The 22,579-nt window shown below is 45.3% G+C and overlaps 1 protein-coding gene and 1 long non-coding RNA gene across 3 annotated transcripts in view; one reads left to right on the top strand and one right to left on the bottom strand.

Moving 5' to 3' along the window:
* LOC141166334 (uncharacterized) overlaps positions 1 to 1,577 on the bottom strand; it is a 154,342-nt gene extending 152,765 nt beyond the window's left edge. The window contains exon 1 of the long non-coding RNA XR_012251282.1: positions 1,506 to 1,577. This is a non-coding gene — a long non-coding RNA (uncharacterized lncRNA). The remainder of the gene's footprint in view (positions 1 to 1,505) is intronic.
* An 11,194-nt stretch (positions 1,578 to 12,771) lies between these two features.
* Positions 12,772 to 22,579, top strand: part of MTMR10 (myotubularin related protein 10) — a 107,219-nt gene continuing 97,411 nt past the window's right edge. For both annotated transcript variants that reach the window (XM_073652908.1, XM_073652907.1), the window contains exons 1-2: positions 12,772 to 13,079; positions 13,371 to 13,431. In XM_073652908.1, coding sequence (XP_073509009.1) covers positions 13,023 to 13,079; positions 13,371 to 13,431 — 118 coding nt within the window. In that variant the 5' untranslated portion in view covers positions 12,772 to 13,022. The remainder of the gene's footprint in view (positions 13,080 to 13,370; positions 13,432 to 22,579) is intronic.

The following is a 22,579-nucleotide window of genomic DNA, read 5'->3' as shown; positions in this document are numbered from 1 at the left end:
CACAAAACTGGGAGCTGAAAAACATTTTTGTGGGAAAAATGTGAAAATTTTATTTTCACGGCTCCATGTTATATACTTCTGTGAAGCACCTGGGGGTTCAAGGTGCTCACCACACATCTAGATAAGTTACCTGACGGGTCTAGTTTCCAAAATTATATCACTTATGGGGGGTTTCCACTGTTTAGGCACATCAGGGGCTCTCTAAACGCAACATGGCGTCCACTAATTATTCAAGCAAATTTTACATTCAAAAAGTCAAATGGCGCTCCTTTCCTTCTGAGTCCTGCCGTGCGCCCAAACAGTGTTTTTTCCCCAAGTATGGGGTATCTGCGTGCCCAGGGGAAATTGCACAACAAATTTTGGGGTCCATTTTTTCCTATTACCCCTGCAAAAATAAAAAAAATTTGGGTCTAAAGTAACATTTTTGTGAAAAAAGTTAAATATTAATTTTTTTATTCCACATTCCAATAATTCCTGTGAAGCACCTGAAGGATTAATAAACTTCTTGAATGTGGTTTTGAGCACCTTGAGGGGAGCAGTTTTTAGAATGGGGTAACTTTTGGGTATTTTCTGTCATAAAGGCCCCACCCTTGCAAACCACCCTTGGGGGTAAAGGGGTTAAAGAGGTTTTCCCATGAACAAAAGTTTATTTTAATCAATAGATCTTGGAATAATAATAACTTCCACAATTGGATGTGTATAAATAAAATGTTCCTGTGCTGAGATAATCTTATAAATGTGCCCCTGCTGTGTACTGTGTAATGGCTGTGTCTGACTGTACAGGAACATGGTCTGATCATACCACATCTCCTGGGCAGGGGAGGACTCAAAAGACTATACAGACATTACAGCAAGGGATCAAAGCTGATTCTTTCTTTGAAGTAAAACTTTGTTTAAAAATGGGCAGGGAAATGTTTTACCTCACAATAAGAATCTGCTGTGATCCCATGCTGTAATATTTGTATGCTCTTTTGCTCCCTCCCCTGTCCAGTAGCTGTGGTATGATCAGACCATGTTCCTGCATGGTGTGGTAAAGCGACTTGCTCGTCTCTCACAGAGGAAGACACAGGAAACACGTCTTAGGGTAACTTCCTGCGGGTTTATTATACATAAATATAACATTATGTTCGTCCAGACCATTAAGCATAGAGAAACCAAGAGTATTTTACCAGACAAAAAAATTCTTCATTCAGATAATTAATTCAAACAATACCATAGAGTACAATAGAGTGCATACCATTAATCAAGAATTAAAAGCTTATGACTCAAGATAGCGACAGTTCAATGACCAGGGTGTCTACTAAGGTCCTATACAACTAAATGCATGATCCCAAAACACAGGTGTAAAAAATCAATGATGGCCATAATGAAGTGCTTCATGTGCAATATATGCCAGCAGGCTTAAGCTGTTATGAATAAGGTGACCGTGCATCCTTTCTACTGCTAAAGTGCTACTAGTGACATGTGCAATTCAAGCCTTCCATTATATAAAGATTGGTTATTACCTGGTGTGGGATACTTTCCAGAGTGAACGCTATCAGCCCAGCTGCCCCTACGCGCGTTTCATATATATGTGTATTGCGATCCAATCATTAATCTGCTTAAGCACCATGTGATTCTGCCCAGCGTCTTTGGCGCGCATGTGCCAGCAGAGTACCTCCCTTCAGAGGATACTTTCGTCAGCACTCAGTGGACCGCATGCTACCCACCGCTGCTAAGCAGCGGAGGTCACATATCGGGCCTGTCGGTGCGTCTTGGAGCTCCGGGATTCTTCAGCCGCACATGCGCACAAGACGGTCCTAGTTATGTGATCTAAGATTCTGATGTTAATAGCTGCCATTGCGAGGAGCGCGGCCACAGTGTGGATTACCGCCCTACACTGATACAATGGGTTTAACCAGCCTGCATGTTAGATGATATTCATACGTACATGGCATTGTACAGGGCCCTATTCTATCCCGCCGGTCATTGGCATATATATATGCAACATTAAAGAATATCAAAATGGATGCATGTAACCACGGACTATTCAATACCTGTCTCATAAGTCCATTAGGGGTCCCTTGTCTCATAAATCCATTAAGGGTCCCCTGTCTCATAAGTCCGTAAAGGGTCCCCTAAATTCTGTTCCAGAGGGGTAATTCCCTACTAGTGTCATCCCAATCACATAACAGTTGTCCAAAACCAACCCTCCTATATGTGTACCATGCTGTTTCACTATGTCTAACATAATGGGGCTTTTAGGGGGAACTTGATCCACTCTCGCAGAGGCAGGTTTAACATTAGGAGGAAAGGACAAGACCCATAGAGTTGGGTAACAGAATCAAGAGGAAAGCAAGAAGAAGGGAAGGGTAATGGAAAAAGAAGGAGGGGGGTGGGAAAGGGGGCAGGGAGCATCTCTCTCTTCTGTGTTAACAGAGGCAAGCAAGTATGATCACTAGTAAAAAATAGAAGATATCTGAGCATACAGATCAACAAGTATAACATAGTATAATCACAAGTAAAAAATGAAAGATATTTGATCATACAATAATACTGTCATGGGACAACATACATAATCTCTCTATACAGGACCTTAAATTGGGCACTTCTTGATTGATAGATTGTCCCGTTGACCCAATAGTCAACTGTAACTTGTTCTTCAAGTCTGTCTATGCAGTGGAGATCATGACATAATGAATAAATAATATTCCATGTGTCCATGTAATTGTTCATATTGTTGCTCCACATTCGAAATAAGGAAATCCGATGGCTCAAGAAGAACAACCGTGGACATCATGTGAGATCTTCAATCACCTTGTGACGCCCAGCTGCGCTTGGTATCACAGATCCTAGAAGAGTGCATTGATGGATTCCTCCACAAGAGGCCCCCATAAACATTCACACATCTCCACCTTCCACCTCAGACCAGCAGAGGGAGCCCGTAAGGGATATAAATAGGCAAAGTGGAGCTAGGCAGTGCAGTCTGGAGTCGACAGAGAGACAAGTCTGTTGAGAGAGTTCCTGCAGTAGAGAAGCCTGAGAGAGGTCAGCCTGCAGTGGAGCACAGTCCAGACTCAGTTGAAGCTCAGAATAGGGAGCTTTAGGTGTGCCGGCGCCATAAGATCGGTGAAGCGCGGCAGGCTGCCGTTAGTGTGAGTAGCCTAGTGAGGCCCCAACGTGGCCGAAGGTGAGTGGAAAGTGAGAAGCAGTGGGGGCAGAGGAGCTTACCCAGCTCACCCCGAAACATATACCGGACACCGGGTCCGAGCTTACCGGGATCTCTACGACCCAGTAAGGTATAACCGGAATCCCTGGAGAACTACAGGTCCCAGGTTCACCAGAGAGCTGATACGTAACAGAGCCGGGAGACACATAGGCCCCGCAAGCTGAGGAGCGTGTATTCCAAGAAAAGGCCCAACCACAAGGTCAGCCAGCGCAGGACAGAGACAAAGTTAGGCCTAGCTCCAGGCAGGTCAGAAACTTACTATGCAGAGGCAAGAAAAAGGAGGCCCTATACCGGCTTATTGGGGAGGATCCTGATATGCACCCTTCACCCTACAGTGCTCCGGGACGTGCCTGATTTCCATCAGTAAAGGTACTGAAGTGACTACCGTGTCCGTCCCTGTTCTTGCTCTGACCCGGCTGGGTCTCGCCCGTCCTGCATCCCCCTTTCCGTACGCTGCCCTGAGGCCTAGCTCCACCTGTGGGGAGCTATACCATCGAGCTGCCTTATCATTGGCCTCAGTGGACTGCGCAGCGCTGGTGATTCTCACCAGAAGCCACAGGTGGCATCACGAACTTTCATAAAACTAAGAAACCTATTATCCCCTTTTTAAAGAGCGACCCCAGGGCACGGGCCCGGGAGCCGACCACCGCGACATCCCCAAGGCCAGGCAAAGGCCCGGGTACCGAGTCATCCCCATTCCCTGGGCTAGTCAACCTCACTCCTTTCAACCACCTTAGTCCTAAATACGAGTCCCAGTGCAAGAAGGTGAGCAGTATAATTTATATACCGAAGGACAAAAGAAAAAAAAAAAAGAAAAGAAAAGGGTTTTATTATACGGCATAAACCCCTTCAGGGTTCCACAAACATAAACAAGTCCTCTCCAGGATAACGGGAAAACAAAAAGATAAAGTATAGCACAGTTCATAGGTTTCGCCCGCTCTCGGTATCACAAACAGTCCAGCAAAGTCCTTCTGTGGAGCTCTCTGGCTAATGCGATGAAGTGAACTATTTTACTAACCCTATCTACTACTACCAAAACCACAGTTTTGCCTGCAGATACTGGTAGGTCAGTAAAAAAATCCATGGACAAGTGTGTCCATGGCCTGCTAGGAATAGGTAACGGAAGAAGAGTACCAGACAGACAACTATGCGATACTTTAGAACACGCGTAAATACTACAAGCAGCTACGTGTTAAATCACATTCTGATGCAAACCCGGCCACCAAAAACTACGACAAAGGAGGTCCGCAGTTGCCTTACCACCTGGATGACCAGCAAGCACAGAGTTGTAATGTTCCCTAATTACTTTGCAGTGCAGATTAGATGGTACAAATAACCTTCTTTAAGGGCAGGAGGCAGGGGTGTCCCACTGAGCCTCCAACACCTCACCCTCCAGTTCAGGGTACAATGCCAAAATGACTACCCCCTTCTGCAAAATCGGGGCAGGGTTCTCATCATCACCACCACCAGGGAAGCTCCGGGACAAAGCATCAGCCTTGACATTTTTGACCCCTGGATGGAAAGTGACAACAAAATTGAACCTAGTAAAAAAAAGGGACCATCTAGCTTGCCTAGGGTTGATATGTTTAGCCGATTGAAGATATGACAGGTTCTTATGGTCTGTGATAACAGTAATAGGATGGACAGCCCCCTCCAATCAATGTTGCCATTCTTCGAACGCCAATTTAATCGCCAAAAGTTCCCTATTACCTACCTCATAATTTCTCTCAGCCGAAGATAATTTTTTAGAAAGGAAAGCGCATGGACGCCATTTACCAGGGGACGGACCCTGAGACAACACAGCCCTAACCCCCACCTCCGACGCATCAACTTACACAAGAAAGGATTGAGAAACATCGAGTTGACTGAATATAGCTGCAGTATCAATATAATTCTAGAAGAACCGTGCCGCCACGGGTGAAGATGAAGGTCAGATATGTCCCTTCTCCAGACTTTATGCAGTGAAATCCTTCATGGCTTGTCTCTCGGGGCCAGAAAGATTATACAGTCTAGACTTTGGTAGTTTAGCTCCGGGGGTCAGGTTAATAGGACAGTCATATGCATGGTGAGGAAGCAAATCCTGACACCCCCTCTCAGAAAAAACGTCCTCAAAACCAGACAAAAATGCAGGTAAGGTCTCTGTAGAGACTGTAGAAAGGGAAATGTTTAAACAGTTCTCATGGTAGTATTCTCCCCACTCAATGATCTCTCTGGATTGCCAATCCACCAACAGATTATGTTTCACCAACCAGGGTAGACCCAGTACAATTGGTGTGGGAAGATTGTCCAGGTCTGTGCGCTGAGTCGATGGAGAAGATGGGAATGGGCTTAGCTAAAGTACAGCAAGCAAGACCTCACAAAGTTTTCACCAACTCAGCATCAACCATGCTGACTCCAGCTCCACTGTCAACAAAACAGAAATTTTTTCAGTCTTGCTCTCTAGCACCACCTCTGCTGTCAGGACAAACCGAGAACTGCAGGTTGATGATAAATTCACCCCTTGATTATCCAACTCCAGACTACCAAGGGTTAATCGGGTTTTCTTTTGCTTAGTAATCGAGGAACAGGTCCCAATAAAATGTCCCTTTTTTCCACAAAAAAAACATATGCCCTTTTTTTGCGGATCTCAGGGGAAACATACAATGCAGAGGCACCCCCTAACTGCATGGGTTCTTCCACCTTCCCCAGTACTGGTTCACCCCCAAACTGCTCCTCTGGCAAAGGGGCATTACCCCGAAAAGAGGGCTCCGGAGAAGGTGGTCTCACCCACTGAAGGCATCTATCAACCCGTATGGCCAAAGACATGGCAGCCTCCAAGGACTCTGTGGTTTCATACACTGCTAAAGCATCCTTCAATCTTTCAGTAAGTCCCTGATAAAATTGGCTTCTGAGAGCCGGGTCATTCCATTTTGTATCAGTTGCCCATCTGCGGAACTCGGAGCTATACGTCTTCACTGACCGATTCCCCTGCTGTAGGCGACGCAGCCTGAACTCAGCCAAGGAGATTCGGTCAGGATCATCATAGATGAGGGCTAGAGCCCCGAAAAATCCCTCCACAGACTGGAGACAAATTGAACCCTGTGACAAAGTGAAAGCCCAAGATTGAAGTTCTCCTTGCAGTAGTGAGATCACAATCCCCACTCGTTGCACCTCATCTCCAGACGAAGTTTAAAATACAGTTTGCAAGCTTCCTTGAACACAAAAAACTTGTCCCTACCTCCTGAAACCCTGCCTGGGAAAACAACCTTGGGTTCAAGCTGGACCGGCTTACTCACAGAGACCCCAACATTAGGGACCTGCAGCCGCTGTTGCTGCTGCTGAACCTCATAGCGGAGGTCAGTCATCTCCAGAGACAGCCTGCGCAGCTGCTCTGCCAGCTCTGCAACAGGATCCATGAACCATGGGAGAAAGAAAAAAAAAACACACATAAATAAAACCGCGTGTCAGTTTTTGTTTTATTTCTATTTATGCATGGCCGGTGATAATGTCTATTACACCTGACACACCCGTGACAGCAAGTTTTACATTTAAAAAGTCAAATGGCGCTCCTTCTCTTCTGAGCCATGCCGTGTGCCCAAACAGTGGTTTTCCCCCACATATGGGGTATCGGCATGCTCGGGAGAAATTGCACAAGAAATTTTGGGGTCTATTTTTTCCTGTTAAAAGTAAAATTGGGTCTAAAGTAAAATTTTTGTGAAAAAAGTTAAATGTTCATTGTGTTCTTCCACATTCCAAAAATTCTTGAATGTGGTTTTGAGCACCTTGAGGGTTGCAGTTTTTAGAATGGTCCCTGGTGGACCCCCGAGCAGGAAAAAGAGGGGGCCCGCTGGTTTCAACTGAATGTGTGTCCAAGGACGCACAAGCAGTTGAAAGATATTGTGGTGCAGAAAGTCTGCACCGCAATAGTTAACATGGCCGCCGACCTATCAGAGGCCGGAGGCTGATGTCAGTGAGCCCATTGCAGGCGGCACTGACATCAGCCACCAGCATTTGATAGGTCGGCGACCATTTTAACACGACCACGCCGGATCTGAAGGGAGAGGACGCCGCGTGGCGCCAGGAGTACAGGCAGGTAAGAAGAATCTTTTTTTTTCTTCTTCTTCTATGGATGTGGTGCCAGGACCAGGGACATAGGGCCTGGACATGGGACCAGGGGCATTGGGCCAGGACATGAGATCAGGGACATGGGGCCAGGACATGGGACCAGGGTCATTGGGCCAGGACATGGGACCTGGGTCATGGGGCCAGGACATGGGACCATGGGCATGGGGCCAAGACATGGGACCAGGGGCATGGGGCCAGGAAATGGGACCAGGGGCATGGGACCAGGGGCATGGGACCAGGACATGGGACCAGGGGCATGTGGCCAGAACATGTGACCAGGGGCATGGGGCCAGGACATGGGACCAGGGGCATGGGGCCAGGGACATGGTACCAGGGGCATGGGACCAGGCTATGGGTCCAGGGACATGGGGCCAGGACATGGGACCAGGGGCATGGGACCAGGGGCATGGGGCCAGGATATGGGACAGGGGCATGGGGCCAGGACATGGGGCCAGGATGGGGACAGGACATGGGGCCAGGATGAGGCCAGGACATGAGGCCAGGACATGGGACCAGGGGCATGGGAGCAGGGGCATGGGCCCAGCCCAAGGGACATGGGGCCAGCACCAGGGACATAGGGGCCAGTACCAGGGACATAGGGGCCCAAGATGGGGGACATTATTAATTAATAGGGCCAGGTTGAGGGACCTAATTAATGTATGGAGGCCAAAATGAGAAACCTATATTATTAGTTTATGGTGGCAAGTAGACGGACATAATTACTGTAGGGTCCAATTAGGGAGCATTATTGCTGTAATATAATTTACCTTTTAGAATACTTTTTTCCATGGGGGGACAAAAGAGAGACCTTGTAATGGTGCAGGGCGGCACTATGTCTCCTTTTTTTTCATCTGGTGTAGTCGAGGAATAAGTGGGGAATGTGCTCTAGAAGCGATCAGCTATTGATAACTGTGTGTTATTTTCTGCAGAGACGAGTCCTGGCTAGAAGAAGTGATGGCGGTCTGTGCCAGATGAAGTAGAAAATCGAAGATGAAGGATTTCAAATAGAGAAGTCACTGGTGAGTCAGTGTGTTACCTGTACACTGACACTATACAATATATTCTATATAGAGGGTTCCTGTGTATAATGTCACTGGTGATCCCTTTATTACCTGTACACTGACACTATATACAGAGCTCCTGTGTATAATGTAACTGGTGATCACTGTATTACCTGTACACTTTATACAGAGCTCCTGTATATATTGTCATTGGCGAGTCACTGTATTACCTGTACCCTTACAATATACACTATAAGCTTTCTACAAAGCTCTTGTGTATAATGTAACTGGTCATAATAACAGTGTTGTTAGTATTGTGGTTTTTATTAATGCAATCCAGTCATGTTGTGGTGGTATTTCTTCCATGTATGTGGAATTATTTGGTCGCTATATGCTGGCAATATCTGGTCTGGTCATGGTGTGGCTGTATTTTTCCCTTGTACAGTATGTGGTATTTTTCGGTCACTATGTGGTGGTAATATGTGGTCTGGTCACGGTGTAGAGGTATTTCTCCCTTGTATGTGGTATTATTTGGTCGCTATATGCTGGTAATATGTGTTATAGTCACGGTGTGGTGCTATTATTCTGTCACTATGTGGTGGTAATGTGTAGTCCAGTCATGGTGTGGGGGTATTTCTCTCTTGTATGTGGAATTATTTGGTCGCTAGATGCTGGTAATATCTGGTCTGCTCACGGTGTGGCGGTATTTCTCCCTTGTACAGTATGTGGTATTATTCGCTCATTATGTGGTGGTAATATGTGATTTGGTCACTTTGTGACGGTATTTCTCCCTTGTATATGGCATTATTTTTCTTGGAATAGTGGATTGTGTTGTGTATGGCAGTCAATTGTTCTATCTGATATTAAGCAGGAGGAGATTCTTTATTTCCATTAGTGATTAAATAATTTGGAACAAGATGCACTTACAGGGGTTCTCCGGTGAAAACAAGTAATCACCTCTCCACAGGATAAGTGATAAGTTATTGATTGGTGGGGGTCTAACTGCTGGAACCCGCTCTCATCGGCAGAATGTGGAGCTTTTATCTCCATTAGACTGGAGCGGCATGTGCGACTTGACCACTGATCCATTCATTCTGGAAGCCCCAAAGAGCATGAATGGAGCTGCGGTCAGACATCTCACCTGCCGCAGCATTTTAAAATGGGAATAAAAGTGTCCTGTCAGGGATAAAATTTCCCAATTCTTCCGGATAAAACTTCCCAATTCTTCCAATCGGTGCAGTTTCCAATGGTCGGACCCAAACGATCAATAAGTTATCACCTATCTTGTAGAGCCCATAGATCGGTGTCTCTTACCAAAGAACCCCTTTAATGCAAACTACCATATTTGGACATCCCAGTTATGGTGGCACACAGTAGATGTGCAGGAGCCGCCTGTGTTTTACAATTGATGCTCCACAATAAGGGGGATAATGGGGATAACAAGTATTGGCATACTGCTGTAGGGTGGGCCCCTAGGGTCAATTCCTCCTGTGGGCCCCAGACACCCCAGTCCGACGCTGCTCCTGCCCCTCCCATAATGGAGTTGTTCCTGAATACTTGAACTGCTCCTATGCTATACCTAACTATTTACTGATACTATTGTGCCCTCCACTGCACTTCCCCATTCCTATCTACACCTATCACTTTATCCTAATCCTATATCCTAATTTCCTATCCTTATACTGTCCCTATACCCAATATAATAACACTTTACATCTTTATCAAAATACTTTTGAGTCATCCACTTATTAAATACCACATCATATATCACATCCTATAAAATTGTACGCACTATGTCATTCACATTATTACACATGTACCGTTTGCATAAGTGCTTGTTATATTCTATGCACTAAAAACATACAAAAAGTGCGTGTTTGTCCTGGACATCCTCTTACAGTGCCATTAGTGTTTTCCATCAGTGTGTCATCCGCGTGTCCGTGTTTACCATCAATGTTTTTCCAGTATGGTTAAAGAAAGAATTAAATGACAAAGCTTCTTGTATACATTGAAATGTTAAACACATGCAGCACACGGATGGTACACAGATGCCACCCATGTACTATATGTGTTTTTCATGGGCCCGTAGACTCAGATTGCCCCTTGTCATCATTGCAGCCAGAAAAAAATGGACATGTCTCTGTGTGTTTTGCACGGAAACACGGTCCATGTATAAACACTGACATGTGCATAGCAGCATAAATTATAATGGGTACACTTAGTATCAGTAAAAAAAAAAATGCTACACGTAATGGAAACATGGACATGTGAAGGAGGCCAAAAAGGAGAGAAACTCCTGGCGTGGCCACCATCCTCCACTGACCTCAACCCTATTGAGAACCTTTGGAGTATCCTCAAGTAAAGATCTATGAGGGTAGGAGGCAGTTCACATCAAAACAGCAGATCTGAGAGGCTACTCTGACATCCAGCAAAGAAATTCATCCAGAAACTATCCAAAAACTTACAAGTTCAATGAATGCAAGAATTGTGGAGGTGTTATCATGTAACCTGGCCTGGTAAGATGTTTTTGATTGGAAAAGGTTTTTATTTCAGTACATGTGACATCTTAATGCTGCAAATTCAACAAATGACCATTTTCAGATCTCTACAACCTATAAAATGTTTGGAAACTCTGCAGTGCATAATAATATGGAACAGTGCATTTTTAGCTGTTTTAGTTTTGAAAAAAAAAAATACTGTTATCATTGGGAGGTTATGGCGCAGTCAGACGGTTGTACAAATCGTACTGAGATCAGATCGCAATGTACGGACTGGCTGGCGGCTATTCAGACTCAAGCATGACAAGTTCATATATTGCAGCTGTCATGCTCGGGTCAGGAGACCCGCCGGCCAGTCCGAGCACTGCGTTCTGATCTTGGTCTGATTTATACAGCCTTCTGACTGCACCCTTATACTGACTCATATTCATCAACCATTTAGGAAAATCAGAGGAAAATAGTAATTGCAAAATAATTTGGAACGTGGTGAATATGCAAAGAAAAGCTGATGTGTTGTTAAAGGTAGAAAACACAGCTCGGCAGTTAGGCGACATTTACACGGTTTTTCTTTTAGAAAAAGCTGCTTCAGAAAGTGTTTATTTTTAAGGGATTCCTTTCCAACAGGCAGTTTTTAAAACCTCTTCAGGCTTTTGTGTCCACGATGAATCTTTGTTGAATTTTTTACACTGTGTCAAAAACACAGCGTCTTATAGTTTAACTGTTCCAGCAAAGTGGATGGGATTTATAGTAATCTCGTGCCCACTGTGCTTTTTCTATTTACTCAGCATAAACTGACCTGCGGTGCGTGTTTCAATTCCTCTTGCGGGTACGCTGAGTTTTACTTGCAGATTTTCTCCATAAACTTTAATTAGATTCAGAAAATCCGCAGGTGAAAAACTCATGTGCATTTTTAGTGCGTTCCGTTGTGGAAACATGATAAACACGCATTTAATTCACAAATTTAGTTTTAAATAGATCCTATGTAAGTAATAATTACACGGCACCACCTATACATAGAAGGGGATCAACTACTACTTATCAATTATAACATTTGAGTAAAAAAGAGGACAAGAGATATGTAGACAATAGTGATCACCTCACATGCATTTTTATTATTTTATCAAAAACAAGACATGACACAAAAATGGAATTAAAAACATTTACAAAGCTCAAAAATGGCTATAATACAACAAAAAACAGCCTAGTCTATATAAGACCTAGGTCCGCCTATCCTGTAGTTGACAATAAGAGACTGAAACAAAGCGACATCAGTGACCCTCGCTTCAAGACTGGGCCAGTCCCTGTGCGATGTGCACAATGACAGTGCGCTCTCTCGATGGCTCAGATCAGCTGCAAAAGAGCGCTTATTGTCAGAATTCCACGGAATGCAGAGACCAAGACCAGCGCCACCACCCCTGCAAGTGACGTCACCGTCACTTGTGGGGGGCGGCGCTGGTCTCTGCACTCTGGATATTCGTCTTACAGCACACATTACCTAGGCGCTCTGGTGCTGTTGTTACTACTTGATCTGAGCCATCGACAGAGCGCACTGTCTTTGAGCACATCAAACAGGGACTAGCCCATCCCAGAAAATCTGCAACATCAAATACTCACCAAAAGCTCATTATGGGAACATAGCCTCAGGAACAAAACATTACTCACATGGACAGGAGATTGGATTTTCCATAGAAATGAATTGGAAGAATTTTGACAAGTGTTTTTGAAGCAGTTTTTGTGGATAATTTTTTAGTGAATCCACCTCAGAAGACAAAAGATTGTGTGAACATTCCCCTCATCATCAATTCTCCAAAATTACATATCAGGCTAATTCACAAAACAACTGTAGTGTTCTCCTATTTCCATCATTATTTTTTCAATTATTATATTTTCTTCCTCAGCTCATGACTTGCGTTACACGACATTGCCACCAGATAGCAGTGCAGAGCTCCGGAGCAGCGCTCCTGAATGCTGTTCTGCACATGTGCACAGACTGTGAAAAGAAAGGGACAGACTCACAGGAAATCAGTGAGAATGCAAATACAAAGTGCGTGTGGGAGTGAGACCCACAGAGGGAGAGGGAAATGTCTGGCCTGAGATCCAACAAAAGCCAGAAGGCTGCAGCCATGGCGCAGGCTGCACAGGTCCGGGGAGGATAAGAGCAGCTGCAGGCGGGAGGGAGCAGCGCCATCTGCACTTGTCTGCACAGCCACGATGTTCTCCATTAGACAGCAGAAGCCGACCTTCAGGTCCTATCTCCTGCCACCTCAGGTATGTGCTGGGATATAGCGCACACATATACAGTGGAGAACTTATATCTACCTCTATACGGGGGAGGGGGCTCACTGCAAGTCAAGTGAACTTCACATTGACAGTATAAAGTCATAGTCTGCACCCTGTAGTGAGACTACAACCCCCAGCAGCAGTTCTGACCCGTTGGGTGTTGTAGTCCACGTTTGCCGCCCGCTCATCTACACATTGCATTGCACATGTGCTGCAGATGTCTTCACGCGAACGCCGCCTGTCCATATGTCGCTCATAGATTTCGCTCATATTTTCCAGCATGAAGATAAACTCAGCCCAGAAACCAAACTGAAAAAGCTGAAAGCCGTGCTGCTGCCAGGTAAGAGGGCACGTGCGGTGGGCACTAAGTGTGTTTGCCATGTCTGTTTGTTGTCCTGCCCGTCACTGTGTCAAAGTGTAACATTGGATTTCACCATGGGTCGACAAGCCGGGAAACGTTCCACGTTTTATTCCAAGCATGTGAAATAGTTGGAAGTTGAACATCGCTGGATGTATGCGTTACGTCCAGTCAAGTATGAGGTCAGAAGGGTTCTCCGGAGATGTGATGCCGCACTGGCAAAGGTCATCAGCAGGCCAATGAGAGCGGATCCTGCCACACTGGGACTGGCCACTTCAGATGAGAACAGGTTTCCCCAATGTCAATTTGAACGCCACTTATATGCGGTTCTGTTGGTTTTCTATGTAGTGATCGTGGCAATGCCCACCAAGTATTGTAGTCCACAAGCCAATATTTTAAAGAAGTCGGCCACAACTTTTTATTATGCCCCCCCAATGTATCCCCCTGGGGCCCCTAAGACTTTTTGTAAATACCTTCCGTTGCAGATAATGCCTGTGAGCGGCGCTATCGGTGGCCGCTCACAGGCAGCACGTGACCCTGTGCTGACGTCCTGTCAAGTGAGGCGTGACTCAGCGCTGGGGTCCCCGTGGTGGCTGCTGGGTTGTGGGCGGGGTTATCCCTGCGCGTCACACCAGCATCCACCGCACGCTTTCCCGATTAATGGGGAGAGGGAGAGTGCACGGTGGATGCCGGGTGTGACGCCCAGGGTAACCCCGCCCACAACCCAGGATCCACCGGTGGAACGCAGAAGAGGGACCCTCGGCTGCAGCCTGGACTTGTCGTGACGTCAGCGGATGTCAGAGCCGGCTGCAGTCGGGGGTCACGTGATGCCTGTGAGCTACCAGTGATAGCCCCGCTCACAGGCAGTAACTGCAACAGAAGGTATTTACAAAAACACTTATGGGCCCCGGGGGGATACATTGGGGAGGGGATAATAAGTAGTGGACAACCCCTTTAAAACCACTGTCAGCCGTATACACCTGAAACTTGGAAGTGAGCACTAAGCTGCCTTTGTTTCAGAATTTTCAAGTTTGATACATTTCCTAAGACTATTGCACACATGTGTACACCGAGCCTAGAGTATACAGAAGAGATTTTCCTGATGTATATTGTCACATGCCATAGGCCAACATTCACCAGTCCGGGGACGAAAGTGTGTTATTACGGCCTCCGTCTGGCAAGTGTGCGACTGCATACTGTATAGAAAGCACCACATGCTGCACTTTCCTATACAGAAGGCTACTGCAGAGTGATGTATGTTTCTGTACAATAGATCCCTATGGTGGACAGATGCCTCCAGGATCCATCCTGACTGTGCTTACTGTCGGGTGTATAATTCCTGAACCGATGCAAAGAACACTGGTCTCTAACTTAGTGTGGACTCAGCCTAAGAATTACTGAATTTGTGCACTTGGCCTAACATTTTAACTTAAAGGGAACCTGTTATGTAAAATAACGCTATTAACCTGCAGATATGGGGTTAATCTGCAGGTTAATAGCATTCTGACACTGTGTGGTGCCGGCGCTGAGAGTCCCGCTGCCAGGAAGAAATGAAATTTATTTCCCCCTGTAACGTTCGTCTTCCCGTTATAGCGGTCGCATCGGCTCCATTTTAGTCACTGGTCTGTGTATAGAGAGCGGCGGCTGTAACTGCACCCGAACACTGACTGACAGCCGGCTTTAATGCTGATCCTTGTGTCAGTCAATGTCGGAGGTGCGGTTACAACCGCTGGTCTCTATACACTGAGCAGTGACAGAAAGCGTGCCTGCGCCACCACTGTGACTGAAGGAGCGAGCCTGCCGGGTGAATAGAGTTAATTTCCTCCTGGCAGCAGGGCTCTCAGTGCCGATGCCGCATGGTGTCAGAACACCACTAACATGCAGACTAACCCCATATCTACAGGTTAATAGTGTCATTTCACATGACAAGTTCCTTGTTGGCCCCCAATAACTAGATAGAGGCATTGGGCTTGATACAACAAAGCTTTAACGCCAGAATTCTGGCACAAAAGCTTTGAAAAGTTGTGAAAATCAAGTGCAACTCAGAGTTGCGCATACATTTTTTTTTACTTTTGGCATCTACATCCCAGTTATTTGCGGAGCTGGGGCTCGGTGAGGCATGACTTCACAGGTCATATAATTCATGAGGTCCTGTAATGTTCCCTACACCATTTGTTCCTCTTCATCAATAAGAAGCGTCTGACACTCTGGTCTAGATGAATCGGGCCCTTGAAGTGTATTCTTTTGGACTCCATCTGGTTGGTATTTATTTGCATTTGCCTAAAGAAAAGTGCAGTGGACTGGGCTTTCTAATACGGAGAGCAATTGCAAAAAAAAAAAATACCATGCAGTATACTTTTTTACATGTGGGAACAGATGCATAGATATCTGTCTGTCTATAGCTGTAAATTTTTGCAGCTGTAATTTTTGTAGCTATAAATGCAATGTGTCTCTAGCCTTAGGCCTCATTCACACATCTGTTTTTTCTCACGTACAAGAAAAACTGACCGAGTTTTGTCAGTTTCATCTTTTTTTTTTTTTTCACTGATAAGAAAAAATAGTTTCACCACCTTTCCCAGACCCCTAAACTTTCATTGCTGAGTTTCATCCAACATTCTGATCAATATCAGACATGCCTCCTATGATTTTGCACGGACCACTCTGCCCGCAAAAAAAATCACTGACATGTGAACAGCCCAATTGACTATCACAGGTACAATTGCTATTCATGAAAAACGTGGATAGCACTTGTAAAAATGCACCAAATAATCAGCATAGGAACCTTCGCTTTAGGCCACGGCTCCACTATCAGTATTTGGTCAGTATTTTTTCTCAGGAGTGGGAGCCAAAACCAGGTGAGGAACAATCAGAGAAAAGGTATAATAGAAACAAGTCACCAATTCTGCATTTATCACCCACTCCTGGTTTTTGCTCCCACTCCTGAGAAATAATACTGACCAAATACTGATATTGGGGCCGTGGCCTTAGTCTGTAGTAGAGTAGACTGGCTGGTGTGCACAGCGACTTCAGGTACCAGTGATACTTGCCGTGGAGTTGCTGGGCAGCTTGTAAATGGATGTTGCTGCAGAACCTGCCAAAACTTATAGTTGGCTACAAGTTTCTCAAGAGGCAAAGTTTCCAGTTGGAGTGAGACTTCTGCCAAGCACAGCACATGACATCTGGCTGTGTAGACTGGGTGCGTCCATGAGCTTGGAGCCTGGTGTTAGATGATCGGCCACTTGCGAACTTGGCTTCTCTGTTACTTGGTGATATAGAGTATTTTTTCCCTATGTTTACTGTATGTTCTTTTTCCTATGGTTGTAATACATTATTTTCTGATGAGTTGGAACAAGTTATTAACTATCCACAGGATAGGAGATGTTTTAGATTGGTGGTCCGACCACTGTGACCCCCAACAGGGCACTTTTATCCTCGATAACGTGGAGCAGCAGTGTGCATGGTCAACCATTCATTCTCTTGTGGTCTGCTTGTTCGCTGTATTCGGCTTTCTCCAGCAGCCCCATAGGGAATGAATGGAGTGACTGGAAATTGTTACTCCTGCAAATATAAACACAGCATAACACACCTTTAATGAAGTGGCCAAAGGGAGAATGCGTTGCTGGTCATCTCTGACTAATATACTGCGTGTTTAGGTTGCTTAACATTTTCAGGATCTCTGTTTGCAGTTGATGAATAGAAATACCTGGTTACATAAAAATAAAAAGGGTCAGATTTTTCTGAGAATTTTAAGGAGGAACCTTGCAAATTCTCTCTTCAGAGAGGAAGAGAACTAGGACTCTAGTGCCAACTATAGGAAGTAGCAATCCTAAAAGTCAATATCGACCCTTTAACGAGCCTTGTCATATGACTTAGGATAATGTACAATTTGCATATTTCCTAGAGGAGCATTGCGGCTTAAAAGTCTCCTCACCTTGACATGCTTAACATGTCACTCTCCTCAAGGAGAAACGTTACCCCTTGGATAAGGAGGAATCTTAAAGGGGATGTCTGGTACTTTTTTTTTTAAGTTACCCAATTTATTCAGCATGTGGGCATAAGTATCTCTGTAAATACCTTGTGTTGCAGATAGCGCCGCTCACAGGCATCACGTAACCCCCAGCTGCAGCCGGTGCTAACGTCACGACAAGTCCAGGCTGCAGGCGATGGTCCCTCTTCCTCGTTCCACCGGTGGCTGCTGGGTTGTGGGTGGGGTTATCCCCCTGCGTCACACCCGGCATCCACCGCGCGCTCTCCCTCTCTCCATTCATTGGGAAAGCGCGCTGTGGATGCTGGGTGTGATGTGGGGAATAACCCCGCCCACAATCCAGCAGTCAGCGCGGGGTCACTTGATGTCTGTGAGCTGCCACCGATAGCGCCGCTCACAGGCATTATCAGCAACACAAGGTATTTACAAATATACTTATGCCACATGCTGAATACATTGGGCAATTTAAAAAAAGTACCGGACAACTTCTTTAAATGGCACCTTGGATTAGCTATAGCGGACTGCTATCTGTTCTCCAGCTACCCCTCCCCATTCCCCAATACATATTGGCTTGGCTGGGTATTCTTATGTTTTCAGTGGGGAGAGGATAAAGCTGCTGCCAGTCAGCTCTGGTGGCTGCTTGTCTCCCAAGGGTACAAAAGTATTGGGCATTTACATTGATACTGCCTAATTCTTCTCTTCCTTGCCAACATCTATTGGGGAGAGTCAGGAGACCCCAATACACATCAGATGTTTGGCCAATTTTAATGTGTACGGGGGAATTTTTCGTGAGCTTGTGAATTGTCAGGAATGGAATCCTGAATGTGTGAACATGGCTTTTTTCATATTTTTAATATATACGCAAAACAGCCTTTGTGGGATGTCTTTAGCTAGGTCTCTTCTATCCATTGTGATTGCACAAGTTCGGTTCCCTAATAAACAACCCCCACAATGAGCATGCTGCAGAATATATCTTGACTATTCTCTGCTGCAGTCATGAGGTCCAAGGTGTTCTCATAACTTACCACTCTAAATTCGGAATGAGCAATATGATACATTATAGAGGGTGCACACTCAGTATAACAAGGGGCTGAATACTACATTGCATGGCAGACGACACTTTCCATTTCCACTTCTCAAGGTCTAGTGAAAACTAATATTTTGTTAACGCTCTTTGTGTAGTTGAGGGCTGCGGACACCTTTTTACATATGTGAGCGTTCACCTTGATCTGAAAATTAGCTTTCGGGCTCTTTCACACGCCCGTGTTTCGAGTACGTGTGGTTTCCCTTTCCACACATACTGGAGACACTGACACACGTAAACCAATGCAAATGAATGGGTCTGTGCACATTCCAATGTGTTTTCACTGACCGCGTGTCCGTGGGCAAAACACGCTGACATGTCCCTTTTTTACCTGCAGCACGGGCCACAAAAAGTCCCACACACGTGCACACTGATGACATCTGTGAGTTATCTGCGTGACACATACCGGCACCTGGGAATCAGCGGTACTGTTTGTGATGTTTCCAAGCGCCGGGTGCTGCAGGCATATGTCATTGTTGTCTCCTGCCGGCGTTGAGATCAGCGTGAGCAGGGGACAATGTTCAGAGTTGTGTTCTGCCCCCGCTGTGTCCAGCAAGTGTAAAATAAACGTTATACCCATCCCTTGTAGACTGTGAGCCCTCGCGGCAGGGTCCTCGCTCCTCCTGTACCTGTCGCTGACTCGTTTTGTTAAGATTATGTAAATGTTTTTGCTATGTATATCCCTATTACATGTAAAGCGCCATGGAATAAATGGCGCTATAATAATTAATAATAATAATAATAATAATACTCACCTTTACACCTAATTCCCTGAAGCCATTGTCCCCTGTAAAAAAAAAAACAAAAACAAAACAAAAAAACCCCCCATAATACTCACCTGTCCGACATGCTGTCCCACGCTGTAATCCATCTGACTGACAATTCTGCATCAGCCTCTGCGGTGACTTGAGGCGACCTCACATGCTGAGGAGCAGGGGAGAATGACTTACTGCAGCTAGCGGGCCCGTGACAGGACACCGCTCAGTGAGCTCAACGCAGGTCAGGGATCCGCTCGCCGGAGCGAGTCATACTCCTCTGCTCCTCAGCGTGTGTGGTCTGATAGATTACAGCGTCGGACACTTATTTAATCTTCGGACAGGTGACTATAAGGATTTTTTTATTTTTTATTTTATTATTATTTTTACACTAGGAGACAGCGAGAGCAGAATGCTACTCTCAACATTGTCCCCTGCAGGCGCTGATCGCAGTGTCGGCAGAGGACAATGATGAGGGAAAGGTTCAGCACCCAGTGCTTGGGAACAGCTTTAACTGTACTGCTAATTCACAGGCGCTGGTACGTGTGATTCTGATGTGGCACACATATGCCACATGTATCATACACCGTTACACAACGGACACGGATATCTCCAGTACTGTTTTTTCCAGTACCGGAAATATCCGGAAGTGTGAAAGAGGCCTTGGACTGTAATATTTACTTTTTATTTTTCATTTTATTTTCGGAGCCCTTGATACTCAGTTTAGAACCTACTCTGTTTTATGCCCCTTCCCGTAATAAATAAGCGTCATATATGTGCTTGCCTAGAGGTCTAGATCAAGTTAAAGCAATACCCAAATTGTAAGTCAGTGGAGTTTATAGGTTCGCTGCCTCTGTTATCTTTTGTGTGATGGGTCTGGAAGAACTTTGTGGCCTCTATTCACAGATTTAATAAAAGCCTTGTCCCCCTGTGTAGCCGTCTTGGGCTAGGGTCTCATGAGGGTATATTCTCTCATCTGAGAGAATCTGGTCGAATATGCTGATCACACTGATCAGAGCTTGATCAGTGTCGGCATAGTGTGATCCAATTCTCTTGGATGAGAAGATGGAGAATAATTGTCTGCATCGTCACCAGTCTGTGGAAATTGGACTGCACTCAGATGTCATCTGAGTGCACTCTGCCGTTTTCTACGGACTCACTGACTTGTCTTGCTGAGTGAAATCCGAATTTCGGACCACTCGGGCATGCAACGTTTTCTTTTTCCTTGGACTAGGGCAGTATGAATGAAAAATTACATCGGATTGCACTTGGACTGAAAAAATGATCACGTGCATGAGCCTTTTATAGCTGAAATTGACAGCTCACTGTGCCTTCACTGACCTGCCCCCTATTTTACCTAGCCTTGCACTACTAGATGCATTATGTAAAATAGGAGGCAGGCCATGAAGGCACAGTGAGCTGTCATAAGAGGATACAGATGAATATGTAAGCAGAGCATCAGATAGAGCGCCTCCACACTGTCCGCCCCGAAGCACGAGCATATCATTATCTCCAAACTGAAAGTAAAGATTACACAAGAACCACAGCACGGATTTCATCAACTAAGGTATCATTTTAATCAGTGTAATGTCGCCCACCTGACAGTGTATGTAGTTTACTGAGCACAATTCTGCTGACAGGTGCGCTTTAACAGCATTTTATGCTAAAATAGTTATAAAAACCGCCTATAAATTTATCCTCTGGCTCTCAAGTAAAAATTCTTTTCAAGTGGACCTGTCTGATGTGTTGTGCTGTCTACCTAAGGGTAGAATAGGGTTCGGGGTGGGGTGCTGAGCAGGAGAAGATAGAACTTGATGGTATTAATGTCAGATGCAGTGTAAATACTGATGAAGATTAATGCCGTGTGTGCACAGACATTAACAAAGCAAAAAATGTTTTGATTATAACTTAATCAGCTGCAAATCTGCTGAATAAGGACTTCATTAGAAATGCAATGCTACACTGATCTGCCCTGCAGTGGACGCTAATCGGCATGGAAAGCGAGGTTGTAACCAGATTTCACAACACAAACTGCTCTACTTACCTTGAAAATTTGTATCCAAATGGCTGTATAATCCTAAAATAATAGTGAGCAGTCCAGCTTTAGCTTTGACATGGGGCTTCAAAGTAAATACATCAGCTTCAACAGGTCTATTTAATAAGTTTTCATTGTAAGTTCTGGTGACCTATATGCGTGGTGAATGTATAAGAAGACCTACACAAAGCACTATACAGAAACCCATCACATACACACATACACACACACACACACACACACACACACACACACACACACACACACACACACACACACACACACACACACACACACACACACACACACCCCCCCCCCCCTATTTCTTGGAAGCAGAGAAACTATGCTTATATGAAAGTGCACTCAAGTACTATTACCTTATGCTAGGCCACAGTGTATACCCACTGTTGGCTTTAATACCCCCTGAAACCTGGCTATCTAAGCATAACAGGTAAGGGTCCTAGTATATTTTCCATATTGAGCTTTATGCTTGGAGAGAGGCAGAATTTTCCGGATCCTGAAGGTTGAGGTCCCCTGTAGTGGTCAGTGTGTGGCTTACAAATATTCCAGGTGTGGCCGAGAAGTCGCCGCTTCATAAAAGTTACAGTTGTATTATTAGAAATTGATTGCTTATTGTGCATTAAAAGGATTGTCCACAACTCTGACAATCCCTTCTCAATCTCTTACCCCCAAGTAAAATGACTCGCCCTATACTCGCCTCCAGCGGTGTTGACACTGGCTTTCCTGGGGCTTATGTGACATTGCCACTTGATTTCTGTGGCCAACCTGCGACCTCTTATCTGTCCCCCTCTTTCGGACAAATCACACATCAGGAGGAAATGAGAGCTGTAGCTGCTATCTCTCTTACTCTGGACGTCTGATTTGTCCGAAGGGGGGGACAGTGAAGCGGCCACTGATTGGCTGCAGTGATCACTGCTGCCAATGTCACGCGAGCCCTGGGAGAGCCAGTGTCGACATGGCTGGAATGGCGCTGGATATGAGTATAGGTGTTATTTTATAAGTGGGAAACCTAGTAATTAAGTAGACTTTGTACTAGTAGTGGACAACACCTTTAGCAAGGGTGTATGTACATGGCACGTATTTGCAGCAGATTTTCCATCCAGAATTTCTGATCCACAAATCCAATTTGTTTTCCAGTCTCATTGCTGTGACTGAGATTTTATGTCCTCTCATCCACACAATGTGGAGGAGAAATTTTCCGCACTGGAAATTGACCAGCTGTGCAGATGTGAAATCTATAGCCTGTCAAT

This window comes from Phyllobates terribilis, unplaced genomic scaffold, assembly GCF_046119375.1.
Source record: "Phyllobates terribilis strain yellow unplaced genomic scaffold, ASM4611937v1 Scaffold_11__3_contigs__length_659146591, whole genome shotgun sequence".
NCBI classification, from domain to species: Eukaryota; Metazoa; Chordata; class Amphibia; order Anura; family Dendrobatidae; genus Phyllobates; species Phyllobates terribilis.
This window is presented reverse-complemented; position numbering and strand designations above follow the sequence as displayed.